The 26,293-nt window shown below is 40.8% G+C and overlaps 1 protein-coding gene across 7 annotated transcripts in view; it reads right to left on the bottom strand.

Moving 5' to 3' along the window:
- The window catches only part of FBLN2 (fibulin 2), a 119,537-nt gene that overhangs the window by 22,316 nt on the left and 70,928 nt on the right, over window positions 1-26,293 (bottom strand). For 6 of the 7 annotated variants that reach the window (XM_021409630.1, XM_021409634.1, XM_021409627.1 and 3 more), the window contains 7 exons: window positions 14,575-14,625; window positions 13,896-14,007; window positions 9,796-9,925; window positions 6,091-6,277; window positions 4,433-4,639; window positions 2,057-2,173; window positions 1,508-1,609 (listed from right to left, as the gene is read on the bottom strand). In XM_021409630.1, coding sequence (XP_021265305.1) covers window positions 1,508-1,609; window positions 2,057-2,173; window positions 4,433-4,639; window positions 6,091-6,277; window positions 9,796-9,925; window positions 13,896-14,007; window positions 14,575-14,625 — 906 coding nt within the window. The remainder of the gene's footprint in view (window positions 1-1,507; window positions 1,610-2,056; window positions 2,174-4,432; window positions 4,640-6,090; window positions 6,278-9,795; window positions 9,926-13,895; window positions 14,008-14,574; window positions 14,626-26,293) is intronic. The other variant, XM_021409628.1, reaches the window with a different exon arrangement.

Raw genomic sequence — 26,293 nt, 5'->3', positions numbered from 1 at the left:
ACTGAATTTCTTCACCTCCTGTAGGAAAGTGACTGCCTTGAAATGTCCGTTTTGATTCTGACATTAATTAATCAAATTAGCTTCCACCACACTTGAGTAAGCAATGCACAGTGAATATTTATCTGGAGATATTAAATTCCCATTTTCTTCACAGGCTATCTGGAATTCCATCAAAATGATTTGTTATTCAATAAGATATGAGATTAAGAGGGATGTGGATCACTTGTGAGCAACTCTGAGTTCAGAAACTTCCACTTGCATTTCACTACTGGCTGTTATTGTTCTCGCACTTATAGATTTATAATTACGGTATGTCACAGGGCATTGCTTCTGATCCCAAAATCTTTCTAGTGCAAAGACATCCTTTGTGACTACACAAACATGTCAATTTAAAATTTATATAACGTGAATGATAATGATGTAGCTTTGAAATTCACTGTTCATCATGCTGATGCCTGAACTTCGGAGTCAAGTGAAACCCAGGGAGCTGTGCCAGCTCACAATGGCACATCCATCCTACCAGTGAAGCCTCAAATTTTCAAAGTAAGCAGAAAAAAAAAAATCTACAGTCAAAACAGGTAACTCAGCAGATCTGTAGCTCTGGGAGGGTTCCTCAAGGAATCAAACATGCCTATGTTTTGCCAGCTACTATTCTGAGGAAGAGAATCTGCACATCTTTAGCTGAACAGACATAGCCTGGGGAGAAGAGGCAGTGGGAAGATACACCTAAGAGGGCTCAGAAGAAGTCTGAGACATCAGGGGAAAAGAGCACGAAACCAGGCCTGTCTTCATCTGATAACAGGCAGACTGCATAGACATGCTTCAGAAGTTAGTTGAGAAGCAGTCCTGGTATTACTTCTGCCAAATGCTCTCAAATGATACAGTTTTGCCACTTGCAATTCACAATACTGAAAATAAAGAACCCTTAATAAAATACCTTGATGTCAAAGACCAGTGGGGTCTACTGACAGCATCAATGGACAAAGGAAGGGCAACCGGTGTCATCTACCCGGACTTATGCAAGGCTTTTGACATGGTCCCACACCACACCCTTATCTCTAAACTGGAGAGGGATGGATGTGAAGGATGGACTATTCAGGGTTGTGGTCAATGGATATATGTCCAGGTGGAACCCTGTCACAAGTAGTGTCCCCCAGGGGTCCATCTGGTGCTCTTCAACATCTTTATCAATTACATAGACAGTGGGAATGGATTTAAACTGAAAGAGAGGAGATTTGGGTTGGATGCTAGGTGGAAATTCTTTATTCAGGGTGGTGAGGCACTGGCATGGGTTGCCCAGAGAAGCCGTGGATGCCTCATCCCTGGAGGTCTTCAAGACCAAGCTGGATGGATCCCTGTGCAGCCTGATCTGCTGGGGCGCAACTCTGCCCATGGAAGGGTTTGGAACTGGATGATCTTTGAGGTCCCTTCCAACCTAAGCCATTCTATGATTCTATGATATAAAAATGTTTTAGCTATGTCTTTGTGTTGAACCGTAACCACCTACCTTCACAAGAAATCCCATCAGCCATGATAGTATATCCAGACAAACATGAGCATACAACATTTCCTTCCACAACACTGCAGATGTGCTTGCAGGGGCCATTATCTGTACAAAACAAAATTGCAAAATACATTAGTATTCACAACACAGATCAGCTGAAGTTACAAACCTCTGTGTCATCAAAATATACTCCCATCTTAGACAATGGGGAGTGCAGTTTGTAAACAATCTGTCCAGGAATTCCTAATCACTACTTACAATCCTCCTATTACACAGAAACACACCTGTGCCACCTCTATTCTTTTAAGTTATGCTGCACAGCTGTGCTGGTTACCTTAACCTAAATAGCAGGTGTGTAATAACCCCCAAATCAGAGTACAGCCTCCAATTACCTCCTCAGGTTTCCCCTGATAATTCCTCAGGCTTATACCAGAGGTAAATAACTAAGGATGTGCACTGAAATCAGATTGGTGAAGGGATGTGTGGAGTTTTATTCTGGCTCTTCATACATTCCTCATCCATTTGCATCTGCAATGCATCCCTCTGACATACCTTTACACTTATCCTCCTCTTCTTGTAAGGACACGATGAGAAGAGGCTGAGAAGGAGAAGCTGCTGGGGGGACAGTGGGTTCTACTTCCAGCCTTGTCACCTGTGCTCTGTCAGGATCTGTAAGGCAAGGGAGGCAGATGTGGATTAGGGGTGATATCACATCCTCCAGGAACCCCACGGTAAGGGTCCCAGTCCCATTCATCCCATTCCATCATGGTTTGTAGGAGAAAACACCTTGGTGACATGGACAATTGTCTGTGAATGGAGCTAACCAGTTTGTTTTGCAGGATGCCAAGTGTTTGATGTGAACAGCTGTAACAGTATGCACACATGCAGAGTGCTGCAAGTTAATGGAGAGCTCACAACGTCATAGATACAGATCAGGGAGTTTGGCTGAAATAACTTCCACAGAGAAAAATACGTCAACATCTAATGAATCAAAGTGTTAATTTTTTCAAATACTCATTTATTTTGAGGACAGTGGCTGTTTTTCATTTGGAGCATGAGAGGGAAAAAAAGCAGAACCCAAAACAAGTTCAAACTTTTTCTGTATTTCAATACAGATGAAAAGCAGATGCTCACCTTTAAAAGCACAGGATAGTCTGCAATGACTTTTACAAAGCCAAATGGGAAACATGACAGCTGCTGTCATCAAGATTTCCAGCAAACAGTAACTTCAAAGGTATCAGAATGGGATTTTGGTTTATTTGTTCATTTTTTAAATTATTATTATTATGTTTTAAAGAAGCTCTGTATCATCATCAAAATGTAAACTTAAATCCGTACTTCTTGTCACCCAGAGAAAACCATCACCCAACAAATAATGAAAATACTAAATGAATAAGTGCAATTGCTATACAAGTTTTGGGTGGGGAAGAGTGATTTCATCATAAATAAAACAAATCACAAACATGCAATGGGTCACAGTACAAGAAAGGCCAATGCAAGACACATGACTGGGGCATATCCAAATGCCACGGGGCACTGGGACAGGTAGAAATACAAAGCATGATATCTAACTGTAGGACAGCAGTGTGAGATTTAAAGACATCTGGTGAAGGTCTCCACACAGAACATGACAGATGTGCTCAAACACAGGGGAATGATGAGGAGCAAAAGGCCAGAATGCCACACTGCCAGGAAGAGCACATATGCTTTAGACACAACTAGTGAGGGAAGTGCCCTGCCATCTCCCTTGCCCAGCCTTTAATTTGACTCAGCACTGCAGGATGACAGTAGCAGCCCTTCTACGCTTCGCTCTTTCTATGCATCTCAGATGTCTCATTCGCAGTCCTCTACCCTTGTGTCTCCACTCTCTGTCTGAGCTGAGCTGAGCTCTGTAAACCCCTCTACACCTCTTGGCACAGCCATAAGCACTGCAGTCTTGCAGGTCTGCCAAGAATACTGACTCCTCAGATACAAGATTAACCCAAATCTGCATTTCAACAGAGTTAGTAATGAGAGAAGCAAAGCAAAGCAAAACAAAAAACACAGATATGCTCCAGGTGGATGATCAAGCCAAATTTTGCAGAGCTAAAATAGGAACCACTTTCTTTACCTCTTTTGGATCAGGCTCTTTCCCCAGAATTTTAATATACATAACAGAGCAGACAGCTGCTGCAGAAACGCTGTCAAACACATTATTGATGTAAGTGCTGTAACATCATGTTGAGAAGAATGACATACTGAATGCTCATTATTTGGCTTGAGCAGAAAGAATTTGAAGTCTGAGGAATTTTGTCATGGGATAGCAACACTTCTTCTGCTTGTTAAGTAATTGAAAACACTTGTTACTAATCTAAAGTTTCAACTTTTTGGGTTATCTGATTTGAAATCTTGCCATTGGAGAAATCCAGACATCAATACAATTACTACACAATAAATGTTCTTTTCATGACTTCCTCTGCAATTGACAAAACTGGATTTTGTATCACTGAAAGATTTTAATGATTTAAGATAAAAATCGAAGCTCAGGAAGTAATGCTGTGTGTCTGAGCCAAATAAAGTTTGTCTAAAGGAAAGCTAACTGTGAAATAGAAAATGACTCTAAGAAGAAAAGATATTCCATTAACAATCTTTACAACTCCTTGTGTGAAAAGTGGAAACAGTCTTGCTTGGAACACATTAAATGCCCACCCTGATATCATGCCACAGATACACAAAAAATGAAACATAATCTAAGTTTCCTAGGGTGTTGTTTTTCTTGACATTTTTAACCAGCGTAATTTCCAGGGAAAGCATCCATGCATTATTACCTGTAAAAAACTCCACATCTACAATGAAGATTTAAAAAAAAAAAGGCTCGGTAGTTGGTAGATCAATAAAGGCAGCAGAAGATCACCATTATTCGTGGTGTTTCCTGCTCATGTTCCTCACCTGGAGAGCAGCTGGTCCCATCTTCTTGCAAAGTAAATTCTGGGAAACACGAACACTTGTAGGACCCCACAGTGTTTATACACAAATGCTGACAGAGTTCCCCACCATAGAGAAGACATTCGTCCAGGTCATCTCCAGGCAGATTATTCGAAAGTTCAGCTTCATTACTGATGGACAAAGCTTCATTGTGATCTTCTGTCTCTGAAACTAACACAGAACAAAACATGCTGGTTCTCTAACAAGTGCTCTGGCATTAGGTCTGTACAGTATGGAGCATTTGTTCAATTGTTCAAACTCCACATACAGTAAAATCTACCCAAAATAGTTACTTCAAGAACAGGTGAAAATGCACCCATCCTGAAGATAAGACCAGTGTTGAACGTCCACTGTCTCCTCCAGTAAAGATGCACAGACAGACATCTCCACTGCAGAACCATGCTGGTATTTTTTTAATTACAGGAGCAAAGGTTAACCAGTTAGTCTGGAAGCTTTTCAACACCACTACCTATTGATTTATTAGCTAATTCTGCACCTAGCATTACAAATATTCTGGGGCCCGCTTAAAAATGACATCTTATCTACTGTTTTTGAATGTTGGGAAAAGCACTCGTCATCTTTCATCTCTTGACCAAGTTTGGCAAGGCTTTGTGATATTAAAATGAATTCTCAGTGAGTTTCACGGTCAGCTTTTCTTAAACACATACATGTGAATTTTGTCGCTCTGTGAAATCTCTGCTAAACTGAAATAAATAATTACTTATTTTGACAAGAGACAAAAAAAAAAAAAACACCATTTATTTCACGAGAAGAGAATGGACAAAATGTGAACCCTAGCCTATCCAGGAGGTTACAAAGCAATTCATGCATGACAGGTGGCTGCAGAGTGATGCTGGAAGGAGCGTGACCTTGGGCTGAGGGAGGAAGCATAACTGTCTCAGCTCCACGTTTGTCATGCTTCCTTTGTCATGCTTCGCTGGCTGCAGGGCTTTGACTTAGCTCTTCAGCGTTGCTAACTTCATATGTTGAAAGAACAAACTAAACTTGCAGTGCTCTGGGGCTTCTCCAGTGTGTGCACTGGGACAGCTCCTGCGATGTTAAGTAGCACAACAGGAGATCTGTTCCCTGAAGGTTTCATTGCAATCAGAATGGATGGGACTACTTTGTCTGGAAAAAAACTCATCGTTCATTTCATTCAAAATCAGGACAGCTTCTGTGAAAAGGCAGTGACAAACTTCAGCTTTGCTTCTTACACAGGATCGTTGGCTTCCTGTCCTCCAGCGGTCTAAAAATATCTTTAAGATTAAAAAAGAAAAGAGAAGGAAAAAAAAAGCTGCCATGCAGGTTTCACCCAGCTGGTCTTCATGTCACACTCTGCGTATCACCCAGAAGTAGCACTTCTGTTTGTTGTGCAGCAGGTCTCTGTGCTGTGCAGTTCTGGGGGAAGAATTCACTAAAGGGAAGGTATGTTTTGAGGATCAGGAACACCTACATATTTTTTTCTATTTCAAAACAATTTTAAGAACAAGTCGCTCTATACTTGGTCTGAGAGGGAAGGCAACTGTGCTGCTCCAGCATTATGATTTCCAGCACCTCCCCATATGGCAGCGTGAGACAGAGACTGTACGTGCAATGTCTTCAAATTAAAAATGGACACTTACTCTTCTCAGGTGTTGCAGTTGGCAAAGGTTCAGGATGCTTTTTTATTTCAGGATGGATGAAGTGATCCCCACCTTCACAGCAGGACAGCATCACGTGACTGCAGGGGTAGCCCAGATTTATGTTGGACTCACAGGTTTTCCCCTCACTCCTTAATCGCAGGCCCAGATTGCAGCAATCACAGCATTGCTGAAAAGGAAGGAGATCACTAGTAACAAGGATTGCATAAAGTCTGCTTCAGGGAAGAGCCCACACACACACCTGGAACTGATCTTCACTTTCTTTAACAGTGGAACATCTGGAAAAGCACTTAGGTTGCAAACATCAAAGCTTTACTTGTGCTTGTTTTTGCCATTCTTGCACAAATGGGTCAGTCACAACTAAGATACTCACAACGTCTTGCTGTTACACCAGTTTCAGTGACTCCACATGGAATGATGTAGCAGCGCTACAGATTGCCTTTCTCCAGCTCTTGCATGTAGCCATTGCTTTGTTTACAGTATATTAGAAGCAAAATAATACAGATACATACATCTTTGTATTGGATCTTGAAAGATGGCCAGCTGCTTGAAGCAACGTGAAAGAACTGTAAACACCTTGCAGAGACACGAGGAGCAACAGCAGCCCCTGAGCTGTCAGTGACGCTATTTCCTCTACAGCTCACTGCCCTGCAGACCCACTGTGACCTTTAATTACCTGACTGTCCCTGACCCATCCCACCGAAGCAGTGCCCAGAGCAAGGCTAGGGTATATTTTATGAGCTGTTTGCCTTCTTTTTCTTTCCCGAGTGAATCCAAAGCAGCAGCTTCACTGCTAGGCTGATGCAATGAGGCATCCCTTAAATGCAGACTCTCCTGCAGCTTCTGCTGCTGCAGGCTGCAGACAAAAACAGCCTTGTGCTTTACTCCATTATATATAAGCCTACTGCACATTTCAGCCAGAAAAGTGTATCAAACTTCTATCAAACTATATCTTATATATTCTATCTTATCAAAATTCTATCAAACCCCATATACACTTCAAAAAGTCCACGAGGTGTATGCACAGTGGATCCTTAAGCAAGCAAGGAAGCTGAAGAATTGTCTGCTACAGAGACATACAGAGGCCATACGTGAATTGAAGATGTTTGTCTGGATTTAAATAGAAGTGTCCTGACATCCCTAACACAGAGATTTAAGATGCCTTCACTCTGATTGAATAGTTATAAAATTCAGGCTCTTTCCCTCTGCTGCACTTCTGCTAATCAAGACATCCAGCTCAGCAGCACTCATTTATAGTTTGCAGCTAAACTCCAAGCGCCTCCCTGAACCAAGAGAAGTGATTTCAGCCTATTCAAATATTCAGGCTTTGAGCAGGCGTCAGACACATAAAATGAAGGCCATAACTCAAACTGGCACCAGTTAGCTATGTCAACGGAAAGTCCAAGGGCTGAACAGAAGAAACTGAACTAAGCTCTCCCTTCCCAAGAGAGAGATCTCTGACTTGAGGAGAGCAAGTAAGAAAAGTGCTGTTGTAAGGGCTGGGCGCAGTATGGGAATGGAAAAGAATCGTGTTTCATGATTAACAATCCTAGATTGGCATTCACATTAAAACAAAGTCTGTCTCCACCAAGGAGACAGGAAAACTTGCTCGCCAGCAGCCCGATCTGCAGAAACTCTTCTGCTGAGTCACCCTCTTCAAGAGTCAAACACGGTAGCTTTAGAGTTTCTTGGGCATTTCACGCACAATGTGTGTCCCTTGGAAACAGCTCATGCTTACGTCCATGATTTTCATTCTGAAAGATCCCAAAACCTTGTAGACAGTAGAAGTTACTCCTTGTTCATGTTTGCACTCCCCTGAAGATGTGGTTTTTTTCCCCCAGATAAGGCTGACATCTGCACTCAAATGTGTTTGTGAGAAGTTTACAGCACAGCTCCTGAAGATGCTGAATTATTTTTTGCCACTAAAGGGAGTAAACCATATGTCCAAATTAATCACTTTAAAAAAATCTAACTATCATAAGCTATGGTCATGCTACAAATTAAGAAAAATCCTGTTTTCATCCCGAATCCCCACATTCAACTCGATTGAAAATTCTACTTTCTGTAAATATATTTAGTTTTGGCATATTCAACTTCCATACTGAAAATAAAAGGAGTTACGTATAATATATATTTCACCAAAGTGCTGCACAGTGTTGTAATTTTTGCCATGAAAACTATGTTGGTTTTTTTTTTTCAGTTTTGATTCACAGTTATCCCATGTGCAGGCATCACAGAGGGTACTAAATCAGTCATACACTTTTGGGTTCGCATATTTTCCAGATGAATACAAATGTCTCATTTTCCAATAGAAAAATATATTCACCAAAAAGTTTCTTCCAAAACGCAAAAACTGGAGCAGCTTTGACTTTCTCTTATCCAGCTTCTGGATTTCACCAGAATTGTACAACTCATTTAACAACAAATACAACTATTTGTTCATTGACATTAAGAATCATATCTTGAGAACCTTCGTTTCATTCACAACTTGCTCTGCTCCTGCACGTTTATTACCTGGAAGTAAAAAGCCTGAACACGTTACTCTGGGACCAGCACAAGGAACTGTTCCATGAGAATACTTTGTGACTTGCTTCAGCTAAAGAAAGAATGGTGAAGTTTTCTCCCCCCAATTGCTCCTGAGGAATGGCACGTGCAATAAGACTTACTGCATGGCCTATGCTCTGCCTGGCATGCAAAAGACCCTTGGTGAAAACCTAACAGTTCTATCACATTTCAGAATTATTTTGTCTGCTTCCAAATGCATAAATTCTCTTTGCATTCCAATGGTCGATTCCAGGCTCAAGTAGACAGTAGTTCTGAAAACAACAAATTGGCAAGACTAATTAAACTTTAAACTCTGGAGTAGATGCTCATGCATTTTGCTTTTCCAATGAACAGTTATCCACAAGAATCACCAACGTATAAGAACAGACAGAACTAATGAGTTTCCTGCTGAGACAACAGAAGCTGCACTTAAACTTAGATATAGCTATGTAAATTATTATCAGAGTGAAATGAATTCTGAAATGTAACCTTCTGGTAAAAACAAGACAGGCAAGATGCTGAATCTTCAAACTGGTTTAAATTGGTTTGGCTCCAGTGATTCTCATAAAGCAAATTTCATTTATACAAGCGGAGGCTGTGGCTTGTGATTTGTGATTTGAATCGCTGGTTAATGGTCTGCCACTGCTTATGAACAAAAGCTTCCATCATAATCTAAAACACTTGTTCATCTAGTCCTTCGTTTTGTTTAAACGAGAAATGAGGCTACAATTCCATGTTGTACCCAAGCAAACTGTTCAGTAATGGGTTTTCCCATTATACCTTTGATTGAGTTTTGCCCCGTCATTTTCTAAAGTCTTCCACCACAGATATAAAAACCAAGATGGTCTTTTCAGCTACTGGCAAAGAAAGAAGGCAGAGCAACTTAAACCTTAAAAACGGAGATGAAAGTAGTTCAAATCAATATTACCACCAAGTTCTAAAAGGGGCTGCATCATCAGGCAATTGAAACCTAAACACCTACAGCCAAAAACCTGTAGTTCTGCATAATTTCCCTGCCTCACTCCTGCAACTTTATAGGTTACTGAGCTCCATAATGATGCATGAAGAAATTACTTCTAAATGCATGAAATGAAGATAACTCATATTCAGAACAGAACGTAGAGAAGCACCACTGCAGCTTACCTTATATGATGATCCTCCACAGGTATCACTTTCCTCTGGTCCGCACGCATCTCCCTCCTTTGCAGCAATCATGCCAGCCAGGCAGCTGTTCTCCTTGACGGTGGAGATGCAACACTGCTTCTGAGCAATTCTGCAAAGGATCACAGCAGGCAAGTGATCACTGACATTCAGAGGATGTCAGGATGGGATGCAAAAAAACCCAGAGCTGCTGGATTCACAATACATTCCACACATTCGATGTCTCTTTTACGCAGGCGTCAATATTAATATAATAATAAGTTTATACCGTTGAGCTTTGTGGGATGTATTTTTTCTCCTTTCTAATAAAAAGATGCACTGATAAAGGCCAAGAGGTCAAGTGTTGAGGTCACTGTCTCTCAAAGTCTGGCCATCAACATACCTTACATCTCATACCTGTGCAACAGCCCCTCACCCCCTTCTCAGGAGCGTTCCGAAGGTGTCAGAAAAGAAAACAGAAACTTTTTCTCTAAAAATCAAGGAAAGGAAAATGCATCTGCACACACTTCTTCAACAGCCAGAGGACAGAAGCTCTGGACAGTACTAAGGACTGGGAACCTCAACTTCCTATAAAGCTCTTTAATTAAACATTTTAACAAGAGTCACCGAAAGTCAAAATGGAACAGATTTGAATCATAACAACAACATAACAACAAATTCCCAAATGAAATTTAATAGACGTTCATTGCTTAATGACTTTGCTAGTGACTATTTTAAAATCTACAGTGGATTTTCCATGCCCCATCAGAGAGATACCTGCTTTTTTTCATGTACTAAATGCAGACAAAATGATCACACTTTTCCTTTGGCTTTGCTCCCTGAATCAGCCCATTGACATGCATCATGCAGACTGGGTGGCACCTCAGGAGGGACGCATCTGGTCCTGGGATAGCAAAGGGCTCTGTGATGGGAAAAGTGAGAAATGGGAGCTGCAGGCTACAGGGAGTCTCCTGGATTTGTTATAGTGAGAAGGTGAGCTGTAGGTTGGGCATATGTGAGAGGGAGCAACACATCAATCATCAGATGAAATTCTGTATTACGCTACAAGTAATGGTAGACTTCTGTTTTTGGGCAGATTTGGTGATAATGAAGGAGTTGGGTAGTTTTTCTTTTCCCATGATCCCATGGATGTCCATCTTTTGCTGATGCAGAGTCACAGGGGACACTGCCCTATGGGGTACCCTCATAGTGATAAATGAAAGGTTTACAAATTTCAACAGCCAGTGCCTCAAAGCAAAGCGACTGCCCTGCAAGAGAAATATTTGCAAGCAAACAATTTTTGTCAGTCAGATACTATTATCACTGCTACAAAATACTGTTGTCCTTGGAAACAAAAGCTGTTCTTTTCTAAGCGTTTCCATTTCAGAGCTTTCAATCTAATGGTTCAATAAAATAAATAAATAAATAAAAGGAAAGCCATATCTTTTATTCCAGTTGGAACCAACTGGTGACAGCCACTTGGCTACTTTCAGAATTGCCAGCGGTTCCTTTGTCTGCTTTGCGTCCATATGTTTATTCTGGATTCCATAAGAGAAGCATAACCAGGAAGTGGTGGTTTGAGTTTGATTACAGGAAGGGGATTACCACCACCATATGCTTTGCTTTCTAATCCAATATTAATTGCCAACTAGAGAAATATTTTTTTTTTTTTGAGCTGTGAATGGTTATTACCCAAATACATTCAAGAACAAGTAACTTCCCCATTATAGCTTACCAGTGCAGTGATGCCACTGCATTAAACTGGTATGAGCTGCTCACTGCAATGAAGGGGGTCAGCAAAATCACAACTCGTACAGCTGATGCTAGTACCACACAAACAAACATTGCTCTGCTCTGATAACACACCGCAGTCGTGAGATAAAACCAACTAAATGGGGTCAGATGACATTTCATCCTGACTGACATCCTGTCCTTAATACAGCCAGTGGTGCACGCTCTGTGAGTATTTTTAGATCTGGCTGTCAGTGTCCCAGGGCTTCCTGTAACTTGCCTATTTTGAGTTCATTCATCTAGATGAATTCCTACTCTTTCAACTCTTTCCTGGTAGTCCCAGTTACAACAAACATCTCTGATATACATGTCATTATATGGTATGGTATACATGTTACGTAGGTAACTACTTCCCGTTGTTTAACAGTACCAATGTTGTCTGTACCATCAATGAAAACAGACAAATCACATTAAATAAGATTTCAGATAAGAAATGTTTGTTTTACTGCATGACATTTAAAGAGTTCTGGAGAAAATGGAAAGACCATAAAATTCACACCACTGTGCAATGGGGTTTTGCATAAAACCTCTGCAAATTAGAAAATATCAGCATGCCCATGACTGAGAAAAACATCACATTCTTCTGCTCAAAGGAAGTGAGGCATTGCATTTTATACATCACTTGCCCCTACCTGCTTGCTTCCAAGCTCTTTGCTAACCCTAGCCCAAACATTTCTAAAGTCTCACCTTCATCATTCCAATTAACACATTTCCCACCCTGCAGTTAGAGTTGTTCACTACACAGAGATAGGCCAAGTCAGGACATGAATAGAAGATGTCCAGAGACATCGAGATACATCAACAAGTAGCTTCAACATTTACATTTTTACCACGTGAAGACTCCAAAACCGCATTTGGAAACAACAGACACTTTAACCCGCAGCCTGTGTGTAAACACCCAATAACCTCTACAGAGATGGTGGGGGTTTCAATCGTTTGCCTCAGTGGAAAAACTCATCTTTCAGTGCACTGAGGTCACCTGTAAAACCCAGGTTTAGACACCAATTATCCTGGAAGAACAGCAACTAATTCTTGCAATTAGTATCTGTTGTCTGCCTTCTAAACTCTATAGGCACTGAGCTGAGTTAGCTGCAGTCTCAGGAGCTTGCGCTACCTGCATGGATTCTGGCACACAAGATGGTACACTGGGCATAAAGATACGTGCATGGTGAGCAGCTCCATGTGCTGGCACAGCTTCTAATGAGAGCAGCATCTGTGCCTTCAAGGTTTTCAAATACTTCTCTACACTAAATGTACCTTTAAACAGGATGTTTAGAGGTGTTTCTTAAATCTTTAAAACTGAGACAGGACAGAAATTTTTAAGTAAAACAAGTGAACTTCTGCTCTCACATTCTTTTAAATCCTAGGGATTCACAGGGACTGAAACATTTAGGATCTGACTTTTTCATCTAAGCTCAGCCTCAGATGTGCAGGTGCAACTCATTAATGTATTGGATTTGCACTTACTGAGGCTGAGGCTGGAATTTTTTAATCTACCTTTACTTTGTGGACAGTTGGTATGTACGGGTTATATCATGCTCGTTCCCAGTGGGGGGGGATTTTAATCTCCCAGTAACTTCACAAAGGTGCAGTAATACAAACTCTGATAAAAAAAAAAAGATTTTGCCAAACTTCTTTAATGCTGAGAACACTGGGATCACTCTTAGAGGATTCCACCTGCTTATGCTGGATCTTTGGAGTTTCAGACAACTTTGCAGTCAGCTCTCCCCAAAGCATGTTTCAGTTGCAGAGGCAAGAGAGAGAGATGGATGAACTGCAGCTAGGGTAATACACTGTCCACATTACTTTGTACTCATCCTCCTTTTCCTGACGAGTTCAAACTTGGTACCCTCACTCAGACCAGATGCTAACGATACCAGCAGCATTATCAAGGCTTCTGAAACAGCAGCCATTCAAATTGGACAGTAGACATGTCATTTAATGACAGAAATAATCGCTGCCTTTAGCACTTGTCAAATGGAATACAAACACATTTAGACACTTTGCTCTTCTATTTATCTGCAACTCCACAGATGTGTGTAGAACTTGGAAACAAAAATTCATGCTCTGTTCACGCGAGAGGAAGAAGAAACCTTATTAAAAGGCTTTTGCTCTGACTGGATTTTGAGGAAAGGGAGGAGGAAATCCTTCTTCCTATTTTGCCATGGTATGTTCCAGTCTACCAATAATTTATACCAAAAACGAAACAGTTCCCAGTCTCCTGAACATTCCATGAACTGGACAACCATCTGATTTATTCTAAAGGGCTGCTCTCCACATTAATACTACAAGATTGGGTTTGACTTACGTACCTGCAAATATCACCATCCACTCCACTGATAGGAGTTTCTGTGCACTCCCCGTTGTCTATAGCCCACTGCTGTCCAGCTCCACAGCAGCTCTCAATCAGCTCCTTTGTAGAACCTGTACAAAACATACACAGCGAATATTTGGTGTGGAATATATTGTGTTTGGCTCTGCTTTCTTAGTTGAGAAGATATTTTAAATAACAATTGGTAAGGATTTTTTATATATTTTATTTGGTCATACGCAAAATAATTTCTTTTTAAAATATCAAAGAATTATATGATATTAGTGGGGAAAGGAAAGAGAGAGTTCTCAGCAAGCGGCTGTCTGCTCACTGACTCCACTGGAAATTCAACAGAATTTGGCCTTAATCAACCCTAAAGTATCCAAGTTCAAGCCAGACTGTACTCAGCTGTGTTCTTAGAAGGCAGAAATCCAAGTTATTTAAAATAGAAACTTGCATTCATTCTTATGTGGAAGTGTATCATTAATACTATTTACACTAAAATCCACTGGACTGGATTTTAATCTTCAGTTTTACAACAGCATAACCCTTCTCGCTGCAGAAGAATAACTTGGCCAATGGCCATTATCATAACATAATTCTTAATGTGCTGGAATTGTATGTATACTGCTGCAAGAGATGTTGTAGTGGTATATGGTGTACTTAATTATTCATCATACCTTGTAAACTCATTCTACTAGTGGCAGACATGGAATCACCAGCCCCCTGCCCTAGAACAAAACAAATGACAGAGAGACTACACTGATACCAGCAGTACCTTGATGGACTTGATCATCTGCTCATGTCTTTCAGTGTAGCACTGCAGAAACAAGATAGAGTTTTAAATAGAATAAAAGATATAACTGCTCTGTAGACAACCCAATCTCTGACACATTTGAAAAAAGAAACTGAGAAACGTTGTTTGGCCAGCTCCAAACCGGAGCACGTGGCCCTGCTTCCCATCTAACAGATCCCAAACTTTGGGAGCAGTTACACAGCTATCGGGCAAGAATACAGTTAAGCAAGTCCTTTCAGAGAGACAGGAGCCGTGCTATAAATGCTTCAGGGCTGTGATTTCACAGTATTGATATACATGTCGGCACACATAATAAAGACAGTGCTTCAGACTCAGAGGCAGTGGCACCGTTCTGATGAGTTGGAGCAGTGCCTGCTCTCGTCCATCTGAAGCGCTCCAGTTCCTTTAAAATCCATTTATATGGAGATAAGGAACATTTTGTGCATGTTATTAATCCTTCCAGGCCTGTCTCTGGCATGGATTGTTACCATGAAGAGGAACCAAGACAAAAGCACCCTGAAGCCGTGCCTCAAGTTGAGACGTAGGAGATGCATAGGTGCAATGGACCTTCTGTAGCTCCACTTGCTACCTGACCAACACCCAGCAACCCACGCTGCAGTATTAGGGAACCGCACTCAGGTTCATAGAACACCTCTGCTGCTATCCATTTTAACAGAGAATCCCCTCCTCCTGCCTTTATGTTAAATGGCAACCTCTCCAGCAGGCCAGATTTGTTGAAGTTAGCTGAATCCTCTCTTTTGTCTGCATTTGGTATGTTGTATCAAACCACATATATATATATTTAAATCTAACGCAACTATAAATGTTTGCTGAACTGGCTACAACTCAAAACATCTGGGTATCCATGGTGCTCAATTCAGAAAGAACAGACAGCCTACACTACCAGAACATTTCTGCTGTCACATTCAGAGACGTTATTCTGTTTCAGACAACAGCAGAACTTTATGTATAGTCTTATAGAGCTGAATATCAAGATTATAGAGCTGGATATCAAGATTAAGGAGTTTAAACTATGTGTAGTGCTATCTTCAACACTAAGAAATTTGGTACTTCTGCAAATAATAGAAATCTCCTCAATGAAAAACTATTCTTTTGTACTTGCTGCTGTTAATTTAGGAGACAATATTACAGTTTGGAAACTGTAAAGTTCTCATCACCAGCATGGCTTGCTTCAGAAAAAGCAACTAGAAAAATTAAATACATATTCAAAATATGGTGCTTGCTATCATGACATGTGTTTATGAGAAAACCACTTTAAGAAACTGTATCTAAAGGGAAAAAAAATGAGAAGGAAAAAGAAAGGATGCATGTTGTATTTACTGACTGAGATCTCGTGGGAGAAAAATGAGCAAGTTGCATTTCCTTTGGCATGCTTTGATGTCCGTGGGGTTCACTTTGCACATACTGTAGCTGTGCCCTAACAGCCCCGAGGCACAATGGAGCTGAGCAGCTCTGAGCACTCCAGGTGCCAGATGGAGCCCCTCTGGGGATGAGCTCACCATATGCCTATGCCATGGCACATGGATAGGCAGGATGAGAGGAGCTCAGGGCTGAACCTGAGCTGCCTGGAGAGGAGAGGGGGCTCTGCATGGCTGCTGCCTGGTGCTCTGCTCCTGCTAAGCAGGGGGGCCCCAGCGCCTTGCTTCCAACGAGGAGCCCGCTAGTGGGCAGATGGGGGCAGTAAGTGATCCCAATCTGCACTTCTTGGGCTTGGGGTAAAAATATTTATTTTTACTTTTTAACTACAGTTTCCAAAGAGAAGGAAAATGATCCATGGAAAATAACTTTTCGTCAGTAACTCCAATGGATGGAACAGCAGCAATCTCATGGCCCAGAGCAGCAAAGCTTGCGCTACCTATCACCCAATCCTTCAGCGCCTTTGGTATGTTTTGACAGTGAATCAACCAACAGAAACTCCAGAAAAGCAGTACCAGTTTTGACAATGGACAACGAGAGGCAGGGTTGTGCTTCCAGGAAAAAGAAACTGCTTTCTGTGCCCACAAACTCCAATCATGACATTCCTTGTGTTTACAAGGAGAGAAGCAAAGAGGCACAAAAAAATTCCAGAGCACAGCACTGCATGAACACAGATCCTGAGTCCTGACGGGGAAAAGAGGCTGCACCTCACGTTTTTGTAAATTTTACCTTGTTTTCTTGAAGGGGGAGAGACAACCCAAACCAGGCTCAACGCTGTCCTTAAAAATATACTTGAGTCTTGAAAGCTGTGTTATATGTAAGAGTTGCTATATGACATGAGAAGGATGATATTTGCACTCAAAGTAGGCAGAAAATACAGCTGGTACCAGATAATTACAAAACATTACTACAAACCAGTTTTTCAACACAGTTTTAATTCAGTCCCTGGTGGAAACACCATTAATTTTACCAAGTGTTGAAACACATTCACAGCTACAGTGTTGCTAGTTTTAGAACACAGCAGAATTTACTAAACTGTATTGCAGTATTCTACTTGATTTATAATTCAAATAAAAATGAGCTACTCATTCCTCACTAAAGATTCAATATCAGATTGCCTCATTGAAGTGCCACACTATTAAGCAGTCCTATTTACAAAATATATTGCCTTTTGCTATGATCTTGCAAATAATTAAATCTAGTATGCACAGTTATAATAAAATGAACAAGCTGTTACATTTCTTCTCAATCAAGAATTTTAAAAACTGAATAATTCATAATAGGTCTTGCAGTCATTAGCATGGATTTATGAGATTTTGATTGTACATAAGCAAGAACAAATATATACAACTAGATACATGCACAAGACCAAAGATCACATACACTGGTTGGAAACTTTAAGCTATATGTATAACAGACTTTAAAATACTTAAAAGTTCGATGGGAGCTTTGTTTGTTTGGGGCTTTCACGATGTAGAATTAGATTCGCATCTCTCACGGAAAGCAAATTCATTTGAGAAAACCATAATCCTGGATATTTGCTATACTGCGTGCATTTTCAATACTTCACAAAGTCATTTAAGAAGATACCTCTTAACAGATAATTTACTATTTATGAATTTCTTCGCTGGAAAAAGAAAGTAATTTATTTCAGGCCGTACTGCAACATGGCATCATGTCTCCTCGCTTGTTTTCAATTTACTAACTTATCTTCTACAATTATCATTCTACATCACTCTAAAGATATGAAACTAAAGCACATTTTGGCCTAATCTCAAAACATTGTGTATTGCCTTTTAGAGACATTTATAATTTAATGCAAATATTTACAGAAACATTTCTCCCTCCTAAGAATTTTAACTCATCCATCTCTGTGCCTTAAAATGTCTGTCATGCTGTCCCAGCCCCTGGCCCCAGACTGATAAGCAGCAGGAGGGCTTCCTATTGTCTTGTGGTCATATTAAGGTTTTCCATACCCACACGGATTTTATGTGCTGCTTCCAAGGAAGCACATCCTATCTCTACAAAAATATGACGTGTGCTTTTTTAAGAAGTTTCACCAAAGCTCAAACATCACACTGAGGAAAACACACAGTTAAAGGTTGCTTGATTATTTTTTTCCCATCACAATGAACTATAAATTTGTTAGAATAGTAAAGCAGACAAAAGGGATTTTCAAGAGACATCCCCCACCAATTTTTATTCCCCAGTATTCACAAGCTGTGCTTCATGCATTGTGAAACATCAGCCAGCTGTATGGCTGATCAAGGAGGAAAAGAATATTTCAGCTTTCTTTCCAGAGCTTTCTGACATTAAATCAAAGTTTCACTGATTTCAGCTTCACCTGAATTTCCACTCAGAACATTAACACAATTTAACACCTCTGATTTCATTACTTCCTTCCATTCTCACTTGGGTTTCGCAGAACACTTGCACCAATGACTAACTCCAGTTGCGCAGATACCCATTCTTTCAGAAAATGCATAGACTCACTGGCTGAGCTATTATTACGTTCTTATCTGCTATTTCCCAGTTCAAAATGGTGTGTTTTTTGCCTACCCAGCACAAGGCAGATGAACCTTAGGTCTTCTGCTTTTCCTCCAGGCAGATGAACCTTCATAGCTTTTCCTCCCAGACGTGGGCAGAGAGCACTGGCCACCAACCAATTCATCCATCTCTCCACTCCAGAGCAGCAAATGGGTTATATTTGGGCTATTAGCATTAACATTACCAAAATTTCATTCATTTAAAATTTCCCTCCCTACTAAAAATAACTGTGGGAATGATAACACATTAAAGAGCCTTAGATAATAATTTTCATCTACAGAGAGACCCACAGAACATACATATCACAGGGGCTTGGGTATATCCATTTGATCCAAGACATAGCTCAAGTTCAATACTAACATTGTTCACAAATAAAGTTTTCTGATACATAAGGTCACTGCACCACGTTCCAGATGAAGCACAAATCACTGATATGAGCAGCATTTCAGGAGCTGAGCAACGTGGTGGGCCCTGACCCCAAGCAGCTCTCTCCCTAATGCTGGCTTTAAGCTGTTAATTGCTGGACTCAGGTACTCATGTGTGAAAGAGGTGATAACCATAATTGAGCTGAGCACTTGTTCTTATGATGAAGCATGCTATTCAGCTGTTATACCAGAGGAAAACAATCTTCCTTAAAATTATAGTACTTTTTGGGGAAAATAAAAACAACAAAAAAGTAATCAGAAAACAAACAAGAAACAAATGAAACAAGGAAATCAGTTTGTGCACTAAGATTAATTTTGATGTAGAGCCTTCCAGAAAATAAGGCACTCAATTAGAACATGTCTTCATTTTGAAGGACCTCATTGCTCATCCAGACGGGAAGCTGACAGCAGTGACTCTCAAGCTGGAAAGACATGTTGAAAAAGCAACTGCACAAACTGCCCAAGTGCAGAGAGGGCATAAACCAGCCCCCAGCTGCATCACCTGCACGCCAGCCTGCAGCAGGCCAAGCTGCTGAGTGCAGGCAGCGGGTCTGCCTGGTGACACCCACGACTTTCCAAGGGGCAAGGCATGAAGGCTGGCTCCTGATTTACTGGAGTATAGTACCAGCGTTTTGCAACTTCTTTAAGAAAAGCTATTATTTGGTGTAAAAGCTCATCTGGTGGGATAGATTGCCCCAAGCTGCTGCCATCATCTTCACCCACCAGTAATGAGTGAAAAAAAAAACGAAATATCACTAGCTCAGGACAGGAGCAGTTTCCACCACCCTTTACATCAGCATACGAGGCTGAGGAGGGCATCAAAGCACAGTGCCACTTCTCCTGCCTAGCCAATGCTCAGGACTTGCTTCCCCCTTCATTACTTAAAAAAAAAAAAACAAAAAAAAAACCAACTGGCATTATTTTTATAGCTGTATGTCTATCTTCCCCTTTAAAGGAAAGGATATCTATAGACCTGTACATACATATCACAAGAATGATTTGCTTGCACTGGAGAAATAAGGCATTGTATTTCCTTATCAAATAGTTTTCTGAGAACATAAAACCATATATTATGGCAAATAATGAAGAACTTCAGACAACAATGATTAACTTCAAGCAGTTTTTCAAATACTGAAAAATACCTGTTTGCAGTGGGACTTTTATCCACTCCAACTTCTTCCTCATTTAAAGATTTAATAAATAAAAAAATGTACTCTAGCTTTACCTCCTAATAGGTTGTCATTTCTTATCTTATCAATAGTTTGAGAGACTTTATTAAATTGTCTCATTGAATTTCACCACTTGGTTGTGCAGTATAACATGTTCTTCTCTTGATTTATCTGAGACAGCTAAGAAGACAGTTTAATGAGTAAAGGTAAAGTGGAGAGAACATTTATCTTGGCAAAAATAGGGGATGGAGGGAAGGGTGACAACACAGCCCCAAATCCAGCTGCTTTCACTTGAAACTAAACTATCACTTACATCATGAGGACTGGTTAAGCTTTCTTCAGGACCCATTCCCAGATACATTAGTGTACCGTTCACTCTGTGCAGGTTACTGGAGGCTCCTCAAAGTGACTCAGTGTTCAGGAGCGTACTTGACCCTAAATCTTACTGAAATGAAAGTCATTCTTGAGTGTTTCCATGACCAAACCCTCAGTTAGCTCACTGCTGGGGAGGAGGTTTAACCCACCTGCGCTCATTAGGCCTTTAGGTTCCTCTCATTGCAAATAACGAATAAAGCAGACTGCAAGAAAAATATAGGCTGAGCTGAGAGTTCAACACACATGTCATGGCTTTGGCCCAGTACCTAATCCCTCTCTCCTCTTATCCATCATCTTCCTCCATTCCTACTGGGCTCAATTTGCCATGCCATCACCACAGTAATGTGAAGGATGCCTATCACACTTGCAGCAACTTGCCTTCATTTTAAACCTCATACAGCAAAGCATTTTTCTGCTTTTTCCTACTTCCTCTTCAGTCACCTGTGTCTCTTTAGAAATCCTTCCCACCATCCACCCATGTTCCTGTTATATTGCCTTCACTCCTTGGGAGGCATCTGCTTTCCATTTCAATCTCAAAACGCTCTGTTTCCTACATTATTCTTTTTTCATAAATTCCTTATGCTGGCTTGCTTGGCAAAATATGAAGACTTGTGTCTGCCCAAAGGCACAATGAAAAAGTGGATAAAACAAACTGAATGTTCTCATTTTACTATGCACTGTACAATACAGACATACATCAACATAACCTCAGCCAGGATTGTTTGGCAGATTTTGTTCAAAGTGTGAATGAATAGCAACCTTATATTCCCTCTGGCTTTAGTTCTGGATAATCCTTGTAAGTCAAAACTTGCATTACCTGTGCCAGAGGTCAGATAATTTAGACTATGTTTGGTCTCTAATGTTTCCATGACAGCACCCTTTATTAGCTCCAGGTTGAAAGGGGGGAGGGGGCCCAAAAAACCCAGCTAAATACATTCTTTAACCTGTCTTCATCAGCTAAAAACTTAAACAATTTCTCTTTCTGCCTTCAAAAATTTTGGCTTATTTGGATCTACTCTTCTGTCATTGAATTTGAAGTGCAGCAGTTCATACACAATCATCCTTCAATTAGCTACTACAACAACTCAAAGGAGGCATAATGTTTCTTGCCCTTCAGCATAGTCTTGGCTGTTTTTACCCCCTCAACGTTTTTTCCCCAGATATTGCACAGAGTATATTTATGCTGTCTATTAGCTTTCAGAAGAGCTGGGACTATAGAAAGCCTGGTTCCGATTACTCTTGCAATTCCTGTCTAGAGAATTTTATCTTGGGGTAGAGCATGCCCTCTACATGTTCCTTTTAGTGGCTGGGTAAGCTTCTTTCTTCAAAGCTGGCATTTCCTCCAGCCCTGCTTAAAATTAAAATTAAGAGGTGTAGGACTAATCAGGGGATGTAGTCATGGACAGACTGCCAGAGCACTTGGGAAATTTGGGTAGGATCACTCAATCTGCTGCAACTCAAGCATTTAGTAACAAAAGCACTTCCAAATGTGTTCTTAGTTAGAAACTGACCTGAGCTTGTAATGGTAAATAAATTACGGGAAAAAAAATGGTCCCTTTTTTTTTTTTTTTAAATTAAAAGAAAAAAATATTTAAAAAAGCAAACAAAAACAAAGAGGCAAATGGATGTGTATGTTCAGTTTTAATTTCAGGTTATGTGCTCCCCTACTTCTGTGCGTTAAAATCATTTATTTCACCAAGCAACTATTAAAACCCTGACACTGTGCTTGTAGGGACAGACAATCATCAAGACACACTGATGCGTGAATTTTTAAGAGTGTAACAGTGAAAAAGGTCTGGGACCTATGGACTGGGAACACTGGTCAAGGACAAACCAAACTACTTTGCCATTTTGGAGTACAGTTGCCTAAAAGTGCCAGCAAAGCTTAACTGCAAAGAGCTAAGGCACAAGGGAACTCATTATGAAGAGTCACATTAAGCCAAACTCACATTCACTCATCTTTTGGGTTGCAGTTGTAAGCCGTCAGGTAGTTGTGTTTTGGAAAACAAATAAACAGACACCGTAAGCAGATAACCACTGCTTTATCTGCTTTGATCAGTACACCTGCACACAGCACGGGCTCTGAACACGCACTGAGCTGCGCTGTAGGAGAGGCTGTGCAGAAACTGTTTGCCAAAAGCACTCTTGGATTATTTTGTAGAAAAAAGGCCAAAATTTTCTCACTTCACAACCAACTCACGCGAAGAAGAAAAAAAAGTGAAATCCATCATAGAAGCCATTCACTGTGAAGTGAATGCTCATCTCCATTAAGAACAACGCTGAAACAAACTGGGGAGATGCATTCACTGACTCATCACCAGCTGCTGGTGTCAGCTCATTTTCTCCGCTACGTTTTTCAATACGACTTTGAAAGTGACTTAATAAAGTATGTTAACAGCAGACGCAGCAGGCCCAGCCAAGCAGCCTTGCACACCTTGAGAAGGTTAGAAACGGTGAGATTACATGCTTCAGGAGCCTTCCTAGTCCCTGTGAAACACGTGCCCTCCATCCCTCTTTGAACATGGCTGAGGATTGTTCACCCGAAAATTCAGAACGTAGGAGTAAGGAAACCACTGAGTTTCTGATTAGTGCATAGGGATGCTTAAACCGAGCAGAAGAGTCGTTGTAGGGATCCAGCCTTCCTTATTTGGGTATCCTACTGTACTCCTCGCTAGCCCTTGTCAGGTTTATAATTGTAAATTAGATTGTTTATTTATTTTACGGTGTTCCGAAGAGCTCTCTCATTTCCTTTGGCTTTTCTTTATGAAGTTCTGCAATCAGTGTTTGTGCAAGAATTTCAGCAATAATGATAGCAGCCCAGGGCATTTCCTGGATTAATGATGGGCTGGAAGAGCTGATGGCCCACGGTTCTGCCTTGATCCATTAACCTCAAGGAGGTCTAAATTCTCCAGGAAGCACTCTGTGCCAGAGTGGTTACTGCAGTGGAAATTCGGCAGGATATTTTAGTCAACAGCATAACAAACTTCCTTTTACCCCTCACAAATGTAGGAGGAAATATTAATTTGGATGGGCGAATAATGATGTTTGGAATCGTTCAGGGGAATTCAGCTGCTGCCAGCAGGAAGTGCATTGGGATATTTCTCTTTTGCCATGCAATATGCATCAGAACCAGAGATGGTCAGGAACAAGATTTTTAGAAATGAAAGGTTTGGGGTTTTCAAGTTGTAAATGAAGCACTTTGTTTGACACTGCTATCATGGTTTTACACAGGAGGTACTGAGTGACTCATTTTGCTCATCTCCAGACCATCTCCAGCCTAAGCTACCTGCCCTCCTGGGCGCAGACCTGTGTATCCGCACTGGAGCCTTTGGCCACCACATACCAAAACAAATCCAACGACACAGAGAGTTTAATTCCTTCTTGTCAAAAAGTAACACCACTCAGATCACACCTAAAACTCACATTTTTTGTTTCACCTCCATTTCGCTGATGAAAATGAGCAAGTCTTGCTTCTCTGTGCTCAAGAAAAAAGATACAACTATATATTTGCAAGCACTGTTCCTGAAGTCACCTTGAAATAAGGTCGCTATTACGGCAAGCTATGGCAAAGGTGGATGTTTTCACTTAACTCTCTTGGATTTTGATCAGCAGCCATGGCAGCCTACAGGACCCATCTGCTCTTCATGAAAAGGAGAGTACAAAGGCCTTGAATATGCAGAATAACCATAAGCATACCTATTTTATAGGAAGTCGTTAGTTCCATGGCACTGATAAAGCTTATCCACATGGTGAATGAAGCCCTTTGCTGACTCAAGTCCTGTACAAGGCACAGTGGGAACAAATATGACAATGCTTCCTACAGAGAACATTCAACAAGTTAACATCTGTCTCCTTCAAAGCATGAAATAATCATAAGAATGCTGTGAATTGATTAGCATTTCATTAGCTGACAGCTTCTATCTGTCTCTCCAGAAACTATTTCTTCAGCAGACTCAGCATATTGTGGATTTTGTAAGCTGTAGAGATAGCTGCCATACTTTTCCTTCTCAAGATTTTACATGTGCATCGATTTAAACAAGCACAAACACAGCTGGAAAGGCTCAAGCTTGGCCATGCAGTCAGTACAGAGCTGAGATCCTAGCCAGCCCAGCAGGGCTGGGTGCTGCAGCAGCACTGGGGCACCCTGCAGCACTCTACACCCTGCACACAGCACCTGAGATGGCTGCACATTAACTCTCAGCTGGAACTCCATCTCCTGCAATGGACTCTGGCTACACTTCCTACTTGGAAACTACGGACTGCAGCCAATTTTGAAGGAATTTACATTCCTGAACATACTTTACTTTGGAACCAGAGATGGAGAGAGAAAAGGGACTAACTTGTGAAGAGCTCTGTGATTTAAATGTGTTTTGGAACATTTAGGATAAGACGGCAAATTCTAATGAAGGGTGGAGGAGTCTCCCCATCTCTCCCACAAAGACTCTTTACAGTTACTGTGAGAGACGTCCAAAACAGAGAGAAAAAGAAAATATTAAAAAAGGGAGAACTTTACGTACTCCTTCAGCTATACATTTCCAAAATACTAGGTTTATTATTAGTACACACAAAAGTTAAGAGTCACACGTTCATTTTCTTTCTTTTTTAAAATTCAAACATGGGCTGGGAAAGCAACATCCATATACAGATAGCAGTAGTTCAGGTTGACAAAACAGAAGCTAGATAAAGGAGGAGATGATGCAGAACAGAAGTAGCTGAAAATCAGAGCAGGGAAGTAGTTTTACTGGTCTGTTTAAAGATCAAATTATAGCTGATTGATATCAGCTGATATCAGGATGGTTCAATTTTGAAATTTACTGTCCATGTTTCTAGTTCAAGTCAGCCTACTAATAGGTAGTAATAGGTGCACAGTCTTAGTTCTGTACCAGAGGCTGTTGTCTATACAATCTATACAAAGCACTTTGTGGTGATAGAAACCTCTTGGGGGAGCACGTAAGAAAGGAACTGAGTGTCTATATACTGAAAGCCAGAAAAGTCTGGACGTAGTTGCAAATGGAAAAAAACTTGCTGAGTCATAACCCAAGAAACTGGGATCCAAGGGGTTGAAACACCAGGCTCTTGGTGGCTGAGAGATTGTGGAGCACCATCAAATCAAGCAGGTCCACGTAGACAAGCACAGTGCTGAGGAAGATAAGGATCCCTCACAATACTCTTTGAATTCTGGATGCTGTTAGATTAACAGCTGTGCTTCATTAGCTGAGTTAGCCAACAGTTCCAAATGGGACATTGCTCAGGCTGCAAGATGTTGATGCAGAGTCAAGCTTTGTAATGTTTGCACGTGTTTAAAATAAAAGATTTTCTCTCACCTCTAAATTTTCTCAGTGGCCAAATAATTTCTAAGAAAAGTGAGTACAATCCTTACATCTCCACTTAGAAGCCCATTTTTTTCTGGATGAAGGAAAAATATACTCATAGCCCAACAAAACATAAGTTATATCTTCATGTAATCCCAGTAATTACTCCATACAAAGCTTCTTGTATGCTGAGGAGCTACAAGCACGATCATGGTAACTACTTACATCATTAAAAGCAAGTTACATACTCTGCCTTCACTCTAAAGGTAGCTCCACAGCCTGAGCTTGGTCTCAAGTGCGTGGTTACCACCTTGACCATGCTTCAGTCATCCAGCTGC

This window comes from Numida meleagris, chromosome 11 (assembly GCF_002078875.1).
Source record: "Numida meleagris isolate 19003 breed g44 Domestic line chromosome 11, NumMel1.0, whole genome shotgun sequence".
Taxonomy (NCBI): Eukaryota; Metazoa; Chordata; class Aves; order Galliformes; family Numididae; genus Numida; species Numida meleagris.
Note: the sequence above shows the minus strand (reverse complement) of the source record. Positions and strands in the feature narration are given on the sequence as shown.